This window comes from Numida meleagris, chromosome 22, assembly GCF_002078875.1.
Source record: "Numida meleagris isolate 19003 breed g44 Domestic line chromosome 22, NumMel1.0, whole genome shotgun sequence".
In the NCBI taxonomy this organism is placed as follows: Eukaryota; Metazoa; Chordata; class Aves; order Galliformes; family Numididae; genus Numida; species Numida meleagris.
Window position 1 is genome coordinate 560298 of NC_034430.1, and position 11166 is coordinate 571463.

An 11166-nucleotide genomic window follows, 5' to 3' on the forward strand; every position below is an offset into this window, starting at 1 on the left:
TCATTCCTTTTACATTTATTTATAGCAGAAGGCTGGCTCTACTCAAAACAAGAAAATAGAATTCAGCAGTAGCCTGACAATTATTTCCAGTGTGGTCATTTTTATTGCCATGAATAAAAAATAAAGCTGCTCTTCTGAAGTTCAAGTAGATGTTTTCCCTGGGTTATATATGAGTGAGGGCTTTGATTTAGTATTGTACAGTAGAAAAGTAAAGCAGAACAATAAATTCCATCCACACAGTTCTTGTAAAAAGGTGTCTATTTCAGTTTGACCGTATAAAAACAACCAAGAGAAACTGGACAGGGAATACACGAGCCACAAATGGAATTTAAACAAATTATACAAATTTCAAGTGATCTGGGTAAGGGCTTAGAAACCCGCTGTACAGCCAAATTCAAAATCAATTCAATTCTAAATTTTCCTTCTTCCCCAAAGGGGAAAAAAAAACCCAAGCTGTGCAGCAGGGCCACGCAGACATCGCAGCCTGCAATGCCTCATCGTGCTGCTTCAACATTTTCCCATTACCACAAGTGTGAGGGGGCTGGCACCAGCGAGAAGCAAGTCCATCCTGCTTCTGTAAACCAGAGACTTCAAGGGCGTGAATCACGGCGTGCTCTCAGCTTCACTGGATCTCCCCCATGTACAGCCTCTTGTCACTAGATGCAGAGAGTACTGTGGGAGGGGGGGGGAAGGGAGGGATACAAAAATTAAACAGTTTGAGATCTCTGCTGATGATGCTCCGTGGATTTAGCTACTGGCTGTAAGTTATCTATAAAGCCAGACCTCATTTGCTCCCCAAAAGTGCTGCACGGGATTACCACTTGGACATCTCAGCACATGCTGCACGTTCTGGCTGCCATTCCCCTGTCCCAGGGCAGACATAAAGGCACACTGCCTGTAATGTCTGAGCATTAAAACACTAAAGAGAGACACATAAACGCGCTGTTAATGCTCTCAAATATCCAGCAATGTTATGTTGCTTGCAAGGAGTGTCCAGATTGTGAATCAGGCAGGGCCACCGGGACCATGTGCCACTAGAGGGCAGAGGCTGGCTGGGAAAGCCTGGCCACATTGCTCTCATCAGAACAGAGGCAAAATGCAGCCGCGCTCAGCTGGAACAGCCCTAATGCAGAAGGGCTAAAAGGCTGCTGAGTGCATTCAAAGCACAAGTGTTAAGGTGATGACAACTCCATCAGAGCTCTGTTCTTGACCCTGGCAACTATTTCATTCAAGTCTAGGAGAGACGTGTGGGGAGGTTTTGCACGCAGCTCGCAGACCAACGTCTGTCACCTTGCTCGGCGTGCCCCCCCATGCAGATATTGTGGGATGGGTGGAGCGAGTTACAAGATTAACGTTCCCAGATGTTAACAGGAACCAACTGCAGAACTGGCATGCCATGACTGGATAGGTTTTTAATTTTTTACTTTCAGATGAGTGAGCGATTCACAAAGCGGAGCTCAGCAGAACACAATTACAAATAATCCGCTCCAAAGTGGAGAGATCGCTCTGCTCTTCCAGCACAGTCTCTGATCTGAAGACAGAGCAATGAATAACCAAGGAACAAACCCATAATTCACTGCCCTGAATCCTCACCCCCAGGCTGCTGCAGACTGTCATGCTCAGCACCACTGAGCTCTCGGCTTCCCTTCAGGGTTGACTTGTGTCAGTTTTTGGCTGAAGCAGTGTGATGATCTGGCTGATGGTGTGAGTGTTTCCATAGAAACAAACATCGCCCCATGGTCCTCCTCGGGCCACAAACCGTGCTAAGAAACCACACCAAGTCTCAGCTACGGTACCATAATGGTACTGAAAAAGACAACAGGAGTGTTCTGTCACCCAACACTGATACGTGGTGCTACACCTTTGAACTGGAGCAGGACAATTCTGGGATGACGACAGAAAACTCTGCACAAAGAGCCTCATTTGTCCCATGTAGCCTCTGGAAAAGGTAGAGACCCTGTGCTGGAGTCGTGCCTCCGGCTCCTCTAACTGTTACCATGTGGTCAGCAAATATATGGTTATACCAAATCCAAGTACCAAAAATCTTTTTCCATAGCCCCTCGGAAGAAGAAATAGCTCACAGCCACCTGCAGCTCATGGCCAGACCTCCACAGCACTGCTGGTCACCCAGGCCCACAGGGAGAGCCCCACTACTCAGCCCAGGGCCCAGCTCCAGGCTGCAGTGGTCTTTTTTCCCCCAGTTCTTTCTGTGATACACAGGGCTCTGGGCCACAGACAGTTTTTGTGCTGTTTTCTGCAAGACCAGCATACAGCCAGCTCTGAATCTATTTCCCCAGCTGACTTGATTTGGGGAGGACTTACTAATAGGTTCCTCTGGATGGAAAGCCAGCTCGTTCACCGACCCCGCGTGGCCCGGCAGCTTGTACAAAATCCTCCTGGATGTGGTGTCCCACACATAGACAAACCTACAAGACAGCCATTATGAGAGCAAGCATTTGTAAAGGGAGAGCAGCCACCTCCCACACCAACGGCTGCTTCCTGCAACGGTTCACCACCCAGGCTGTAATAACCACAGCTGTTAGCATGGATAAACAAGAAGCCTGTCAGGAGCAAAACGCTGCACTGCCGAATTAAAAGGAGCAAAGGTCTGAGCAGGTAGGAGCTAACATGCCAGCTCTGCGTTAAAAGCCTCTCTGCTGTCTCAGCACTGCAGCACTGAGATTGATGAGGCCACGGAGACCCTCAGCACAGCAGCACGGAGCACAGTGGGCTTAGGGACACACGGAGCATCAGAATGCCTCTTCCTCTTGCAAATACCTCCCTGCAAGCACCATGGTGGCTCTCAGTTCAGGCTGGCAGGCAAGCAGCGAGGAAGAGTCTGGGTGCTCCCCCCCAGTCCCTCCTATAGCACAATCCCTCCCAGTCAACAACCTTTATATATGGATTTCTTCCTGCGACGCCATTAGAGTCATCATTCACTTGGCAGCATTTATTAGGGGGCCGATCAGATTGCATCCAGCCCTGTGATTTATCTCCTGCAGGTCGCTGTGCCGCACCGCTGCAGGGTCCTGCCCGCGTGCCTCACCTTGGCTGAAGGACAGCACCCACGACACCGCTCGTGCAGCGGGTCAGAAACAAACTGCTGGCACCGGGCAGCGTTCAGACTGTTCTTACTGTTTCCAAATGGGGGAGAAAAGGCACCTCTGTGCAAACTGCAGAACTCAGCCTGTCCCCACCACGTCCCCGCTGTCCCCCACGGGTGTCCATCAGTACACCAGTTCTGCTGGGGAACGGAGCGCTGCTCTGACCTCGGCTATGCAGGGCTCCTGGAGGAGCGAGAGCATTTTGGATGTATCTACCACAGCCAGGCAAAAAGATGCTGCATCCCACCCGCATGGCCTCCCTTCCAAACTTAACATGGAATATCGTTTGGTACAAGGTTCACAGCTCTTCAAAAAAAAAAAAAAAAATTAAAAAAAAAAAATCAGTGGCTCGGGAAAGCTGCCAGTTCTGCATTACGCTCATACTGCCTGCTCGTTTTGCTCTTTAGATAAGTGACTGGCATCTAAAATAAAATCTGTCAGGGGGCAGAAAGGGAAAATGGCAGAGCAGTAATTGGCTGAGTTCAGCGTGGAGAGCAGCTCCGCCACATGCGTGCCCCAGAGACATCACTGTGGCCGCTCACAGGGGATGCTGCAGAGGGCGAGGGCACGAGGGACAGCAGGCGGGAGGAGAGCACATGCAAAAGTGACCTACAGTTACATTCCTCCAAAGGGAGGCTGCTGCAAATGCCACTATGCATCACAACGTCTCAGCTGCGTGAACTGAAACGTGCTCGGGATCAATGGCCCTTTCACAGCCCCCAGGCTCTGAATACCAAAGTGGGACTTGGCTTATGCAGTGCCACCAGCACTGAGGGCCACCGCTCCAACTGCTCTCTGCACACCCGATGAAGACAAACATTTGTTTTTACAGTTAGGCCTCTCTTAGTTGAAACAGAAATTAACTTCTTTTCTGCCCCCAAAAAACCACTGAATCTTTTCTGTCACTCGTTGGCTAAGTAGACAGGACACTGAATGCCAGCACAGGGCAGATGTGCTTTCTCAGAGGCACTCATTTTCAGGCTGGTGTTATTCCTTACACTATTTTCTTGAAGAATGTAAAAATGAAAAAAATGGAGCACTCCACTTGGGTCGTGAATATCATTTAAAGCAGCATTTCTTCAAGCACAACTATTTTATCTAGCAGGCAAGAATCATATCAGGCACTTCCTCTAAGCATTCTGCTGTAATGTTTTTTCTTTGGTATGGCAAAGCAGGAAAGCACTAAGCAGCTGATTTTACAAGGCTCACAGTGAAAAAAAAAATAAAAATCAGGTAATTGTCACACACACGCTCCACATAATGCAGAGCAATAGAGTAACCACTGGGGAATTGTCTCTTATGCAGACAAATGAAAATTTTTAATCTTGCTTTGCTTTCCCAGCAGATGCTCCTTCTCAAAAAAAGAAAAAAAAAACAAACTGAAAAACTCAGAGATAGCAGAAAGATTTGAGTAGCCCTATCTAACCTGCCCCAGGACCTGGCTGTGTGCTCTTCATCACAAAACTTCATTGCAAAGTTGCTGTCAGGCTACAGAGCTACATCAGCATCTGCAGAACTAACCTAATGGCCTCATATTTCAAGCCCCACTTCACCGTGTCAGGCTGCCCACACTGGGACCGGCCGCGGCCTCGGCACATGGAGGATCAGGTATTCATCACCACGAGCACTGCTGCTGCAGCCCAGGGGGACTGGAAAGAAGGGTCACGTCTCAGCCGCCTGCCGTGGCAGCTGGCCCCACTCTACCTGCACAGTAAGAGCTAAAGCTCTCCCTGTCGTCCATCAGAAACTCATTAATTTGCTGATTACTGCTCTTCCATGCCTTGGACTCCGACCTGCAGGAATTCGTGTCTCGATGTCACTGAGAGTGCACCTGGATCTGCTCCAGCAGTGTTGGTATCCTTCACGGCAACCTTCAGTGTCTGGCAGGGACCCTCTGCTGCCTTCCTCCCTCTGCCCGGTTTACCCCTTGGTTACTCTAGTCTACAGAATCTCTCATTTCAATAAATCAGACACATGCTAATTTAGTCAGAACTTAAATTTCCTCACACTCGTTAATTAAAGTAAGGAACACAAATGGTGATCCTTGGAATGCCACCGGTGCTCCCTGCTAGCTTGGACTGATACTTGTGGCCATTATCAGCACAACTCCAGCACTCTGCAGCATTTGCCAGAATCCCTGCCTTCAGAAAAATCTCCAAAGAGTCTGCTGCTATGACTGCAAGAGACCTAGCGCACTGCCAGCCACGCTCCTGTCATCTGCTTGTCCATCTGTTGGATGCAGTGACTGAGCACGAGCAGAAATGGAGCTCTCTAGAAGGTTTTTGACAACAGTAATAAGGATTTTACAACCACATAGTGCTCCTCCGCTGACGCAAAGGCAATATGAACACATCACTGCCATAATGGCTGCAGACAATGCTCACAGATTACCACAGGGGGTTGTTTGGGTCTTCACACCTCCACGCACAACTCTGGCTCTTCACATTAATTTTAGAGACGATCCAGCTCATTTCAGGAGTGATTGCAAAAATGGTTTGGGACTGACAGTAACAGAGAAACACGGTGATAACTCACCTGTCAGCGGATCCCCCTGCTATCTTACTCCCATCTGGAGACCAAGAGCATCTCAGAAGATTCTGAAACAAACAAAAAAATACACATGGTTCAATTTCCAAAGAAGATTTAGCTTTTCCCTTCCACTTCAAGTAAAATCACCACGAGGCTTTAAATACCACGAGCACTACTTTAGTGATCCCTCTTCAAAAGATGAGAAAGTAATTACAGATTTTATTTTATTGCTAGAAACACCCAGTGCCTTGTTATTTTACACAATGTAGACAGTAAGTGTAGAAAATACTTAATTTACAGCTAATTATAGCCGAACTGAGCAAAGAAATTTTGTTACTACAGCTTTAATTGGAATCTCACTTTGTGCATTAATCTTTCTTCGAGTCCTTATTAAAGCCTCACTGGTTTAAACTTGAACTTAAAAAACAATTTACAGAAAAGTTAATAGACAGTGGCAGCGTGTTATGAACAATACTGTTTCAGGCTGTAATACACTCACCTTTTCAAAATTATGCACGTTCCCCTGGAAAATCTTTACACATCTCTCTTTTGGGGCAAACGGCCGCACATCCCAGATGCGAACTGCAACAGAGAGGGCACAGTAATTAGCTGGAGATGGCAGAGGCCTGGGGGCAAGGTCAGCTGCTAACAAAGCTCTGGTCACATTCCTTGTTCTTTTCAGGCCTAGGTTTTCCCAGAAGCTAAAGGAAACCAACAGCTTTCCCATTGCAGAAAGCTGTGGTATGAAAGGTAAAATGCAGAAATTTATAATTACACTAAGACCACTGCCAGCAGGAGGGGAAAAATCCAAAACAACTATTACACAAATGAGCCACTGTCTCCTTACATGAGCATTTGCTTTATTCTAATACACTTCATGATCATACTTCTAATCAGATCAGCTTCGCTGAGCACCCATACGCGGGAGACAAGCAGTTTGGAAACAGCACTGTCATTCCCTGCTGCACGGAAGCAGCCGAACCACTCTGACAAAAGCCAGACCAAGATTATGTTCAACTGCCTGTGCAAATAACTTGTGCCACAGCCCGTGTCCTCATCGCCCTTTGGGAGATGTGACAAACCTTTCTGATACAGCTGCTCCCTCTCTGCAAAGGATGTAACTGTCACGGTTCTAACAAAGAGAACTGAAGCTTTCTCTGCAGACCCAGCCTGCATTCCGCCCACCCCCTCATCTGACTCTCTTATATTTTAGTACATAGACCATTTTCTGCGGTTCCTTCCCAGATGCCACACACAGCTCTTCAAAGTCAGGGTCTGATAGCTGTCTGTACAGCTGTGCTGTCACATTTGCTAGGATGTACCTGTGTTATCCATTGCATTAGAGAGCAGGTAAGAGCCTTCTGAACTCAGACTGAGGCCTGTCACCGAGTCTGCGTGTCCTCTCATTGTGTACGTGAGCTTGTTCTGGCGAAGGTCCCACACCTTTCAGACAGCAGACACAAAATTGTGGCTTAACGAATGGACAGACAAGACCATCAGAAATGCTGCTTCCAAACCATTTCATGCAGGTACTGATAAGTCATCTGATGAAATCAGTTTTCAATTTCAGTTGGGCGCGGTCTGAACGGCTAAAATATAAAGCTATAATGTTATGTGCTGCTCTCTAAAGGGCAGTTTTTTTTCCCCCTTTTTCTTACCTAATGTGTCCAACCATATTAGGAGAAAAATGTTAAATTTTAGCAGCTCATGTTTGCAGGAATCCCTTCAATCTGGCCTAGCTCCCTCAGCTCCCAAATTCCACTGACCCACGGCACAGAGGAGCAGTTGTCCAATCTCCAAAATTCCATGCTGTTCTTTCTCTAAGAGTTACTGCCATTCAAGGGGCAATCAGAACAGATAACACTTCAGCGCTACACTTAGTGGTGGCCCTCTGACAAGTACATGCTCCCCATGCCTAGGTAAGACTGGAGACTGAGGCTAAAAAGACAGCAACACTGACTGAACTGTGAAGCTATCAGAAGAATCTCAGCTACCAAATGAATGAAACGCTGAGTGCACTCTTAAATAAGAACTTTCCACAGTAGCAGGTGACAAAGTGAATTATCGAAGCAGAGGTCAGAGAACGTGGATGTGTCACCAAATTTTCTTTAGCCTACCTCATATATGGCCCTAGAGCCTCTGTGAGGGGCACCAGCTGTCAGAAGAGCTTGCATACCATATCAGTGGCAGTGTGTGACAGCAGCGCTAGGATGCGTGGCCAGTCACATGGCAAACAGCCCTGGAACAACTACCTCAGAGTTTGTTGGCCTTAGATCAAGAGAGAGGTTGGACACAGCAGGTCAGCACAGTTCTTGTGACAGTAAAATTAACCAACAGTCTTCCACATTTGTCCTTGACCAACGCGGCATTTTGCGTGCTGTTAAAGCAAATTGTGAAGGGATGCAGAAGGTGAGAGTGGTTGGAAGGAAAGACGAGGATACAAACATCATACCTTAATGTCGTTGTCGATGCCCCCAGATATGATCTGATCGCTGGTGTCATTGAAAGTTACAGCCAAGACCTGGTAAGTGTTCTGAAATGTCTGGACAGCAGCTTTTTTCCTGATGTCCCACAGCTGAAAAGACATTGTGGTTGTAAAACTTACATATAGGAAGTTGCACACATGCTTTGCAGAGACTCAGACCACTCTACTAAAATCCACTCTTTTAGATCTCAAAGGATCTTTGCAAAAAACATAGTAAAAGTCTGGTGTGGTTAACACACAGGACTTCCCTGATTTTAAGGAAAAATAGGAGGGAAGAAGGCAGTTGAATAAAAGATTTCAGTAACTGCTTGTCTTTCACTTGTTTGATTAATGTTGTTCAGCAGAAAAAGTGCGATTGAGTAGATTAATTTCATTAACCTTCATCCAAAAAAATTACAGCAGGAACAACAGAGTTTCCTTTCTAGAATCAAAGTTTGTTGATAACAAAACTACAAGAGTAATTAAAAGGTGAATTCCGACAGCTTAAATGGGAAGGAACACGAAACATTCTTGGAGATCCTAGCTTATTTTCGCTGTAGACTATTTCCATATACTGACCTTCACTGTCCCATCGTCACTGCCTGTACAGACAAGTTGAGGTCCTCGCCTTGCTGGGTAGCAGGAGTTCACAAAAGAGGTATGGCCCTTCAGCCTCTTCACTCTCTCTCCAGTCTCACTGTCCCACACAGCCACAGTCTTGTCTGTGGATGCTGAGAAGAGCATGCTGTGGAGAAGAATCACTGTAAGATTCTCAATCTCAGAAGCATTTCTCCCATCCCACCTTTCTTGCTCTCCAGACTTGAGGTCAAAGCTTGAAATATTAAGTGGGAGCGTGCCACTGAATCAGACATTCATTTTGGTTGAAAAGATCATGCCCCGTAACTTGTCACCTGAGAAAAGAGAATGACATCCGTCCTCCTTGCTACAACCACCTCTCACATAGTTGTAGAGAGCAATGAGATCTCCTGCCAGCCTCCTTTCCTCCAGACAAAACAAATCCAGTTCCCTCAGCCACTCCTCGTATTTCTTGTCTTCTAGTCCCTTCACCAGCTTCATCATCCTTCTCTGAACACATTCCAGCAGCTCAGTATCTTTCTTGCCGCAGGGAGCACAAAACTGAACGTGGTACTCAAGGTGCAGTCTCACCAGTGCTGAACAAAGGAGGACAATCACTTCTCTGCTTCTGCTGCCACGCTACTTCACGTGCAAGCCAGGATGCCACTGGCCTTCTTCTGGACACACTGCTGGCCTGTGTTCAGCCAGCTGTTAACCAGCACGTCTGGGTCCATTTCCACAGGACACCCTTCCAGCCATTCTTCCCTGAGCCTATACCACGGCATGGGGTTGTTGTGACCCAAGTGCAACACCCAGCACACAGCTTTGCTGAACGTCACGTGACTGGACCCAGACCATCAATTCAGCCTACCCAGCTCCACCTGCAACACTCCAGCCCAACTTGGTGTCACCTGCTAGTTTACTGGTGGCACACTTCATCGAGATCTGGCGAAGATCTGATAAAAATATTAAACAAAACTGGCCCAAATACTAATTAAGAACTATTAAGAACTAATACTAATTAAGAACTATACCCAATGTGCAAAAACAAATGTGATGTTTCACAGCAGGCTAACTGACAGTGGAACAAATATAAGGAGGTGCTTCCACCAAACACCATTTCTATATGAAATTATAGATAGGATTTCTGCCTCCTCAGACACAGTCTGTGATGGGAAGAGAGGAAGGAAAGTCTAGCAACCTCCTGGTTCAGATGCAGCGGTGGAAGAATCTTCTGAAATAACAAAACGTTTGTATTTTCTTCCCCTTCCTAAGGAACCAGTGTTTCCCACATCATCAGCATGAGCATTCAGACTTTTGCGGACTGAAAACAAAGCCACTCATATGTCACAAGTGGTTCTAAAGCCAATGCTCAGTCTCAAGCAGGCACCACTCCTAATCTGGGAAAGCAGAAGTATCCATTGCAAGAGCCACTGGCTGTGCAGGAGCAATGACAAGGTGCTGTGCAGGGCTCTGACCAGCAGAAAACATCTTCACCTAGAAACAGTGGGGACTGGGCAGGAATCTACCAGCATGCCCCTTACCTGCCATCCGTGTTATAGTGCAGCTCCATGACTGCCCCGCTGTGTCCCTTCAGTGTGGCGTAGTTGTCACAATCCCCATAGACATTCCACAGCACTACAAAAACAGGAGAGAGGAAAGCGGGCAATGCATGGAAACACATCTAACGCAGGCTGAGAGATCTGCAGTCTAGAGAAGACTCTGGGGAGACCTGACAGCAGCCTTTCAGTATCTAAGGGAGGCTATAAGAAAGAAGGGGCAGATGCTTTAGCAGGATCTGTTGCGATAGAACAAGAGGAAACGGCTTCAAACGAAGAGATGGGAGATTTTAATAGGCTGTAAGTACAAATTACTTTTACACAAAGGATAGTGAAGCCTGGCCTGGCCTGCTACTCACGGATTAGCCTGTCAAAGCCGGCAGACGCCAGGGTGTTGCCGTTGGGGTGGAACTTGCAGCAGTACACCTCTCCCTCGTGCCCCGACAGCAACATGATGGGAGCCTGCAGCGAGGAGCAGCGCGGGGGGCCCTGCAGGAGGACACGGGGAGAGGGGTAAGAGGGAGCCGAGGCAGAGGGCGCAAGGAAAAGGTCCTCTCCATTCCCGCCCCCCTCGCAGGCCCTACCGATTGTAGCAGAGCACCGGCTGGGGGCTGCCCGCCGCCTCCGCCCCCTCCGCCCGCCGCCGGCGGATCATGGCGGGGCCGCTTGGCCGCCGAGGGCACGAGCGGGAGATCGGGGCCCGGCGTAGGGCCAGGAGCAGCGCCAGGCGCAGGACCGGGGCCGGGGCCGGGAGCCGGGCCTGGGACGGGGCCTGGAACGGGGCCGCCCGGAGCCTTTCGCTTCTGCTGCTCGATCATCGCCACGGGCCGCGCGCGCCCGCCTGGCCCCCCATTGGCCAACAGCACGGCCTTCTGCCGCGTTGATTGGAGGAGCGCTCCCGGATGGCCCACCCTCCTCCCGTCTTCCTTCCGTC

The 11166-nt window shown here is 48.3% G+C and overlaps 1 protein-coding gene across 1 annotated transcript; it reads right to left on the reverse strand.

Moving 5' to 3' along the window:
* SNRNP40 (small nuclear ribonucleoprotein U5 subunit 40) lies at positions 80 to 11088 on the reverse strand. Its single transcript, XM_021375584.1, has 10 exons — positions 10817 to 11088; positions 10592 to 10721; positions 10218 to 10311; positions 8677 to 8842; positions 8086 to 8208; positions 6956 to 7076; positions 6133 to 6215; positions 5640 to 5701; positions 2323 to 2426; positions 80 to 672 (listed from the first exon to the last, which is right to left on the reverse strand). The coding sequence occupies exons 1-10, from the start codon at positions 11048 to 11050 to the stop codon at positions 623 to 625; spliced, it is 1167 nt and encodes a 388-aa protein (XP_021231259.1). The 5' UTR covers positions 11051 to 11088; the 3' UTR covers positions 80 to 622.

Excerpts from the sequence above, each read along its gene's own strand:
- SNRNP40 (XM_021375584.1), bottom strand. The coding sequence starts at position 11,050 with ATGATCGAGCAGCAGAAGCGAAAGGCTCCGGGCGGCCCCGTTCCAGGC. Across the intron at positions 8,843-10,217 it reads CACTATAACACGGATGGCAG|CATGCTCTTCTCAGCATCCA; the intron begins GTAAGGGGCATG and ends TCTTCTCCACAG. Across the intron at positions 6,216-6,955 it reads TAATGCAATGGATAACACAG|TTCGCATCTGGGATGTGCGG; the intron begins GTACATCCTAGC and ends TCTCTGTTGCAG.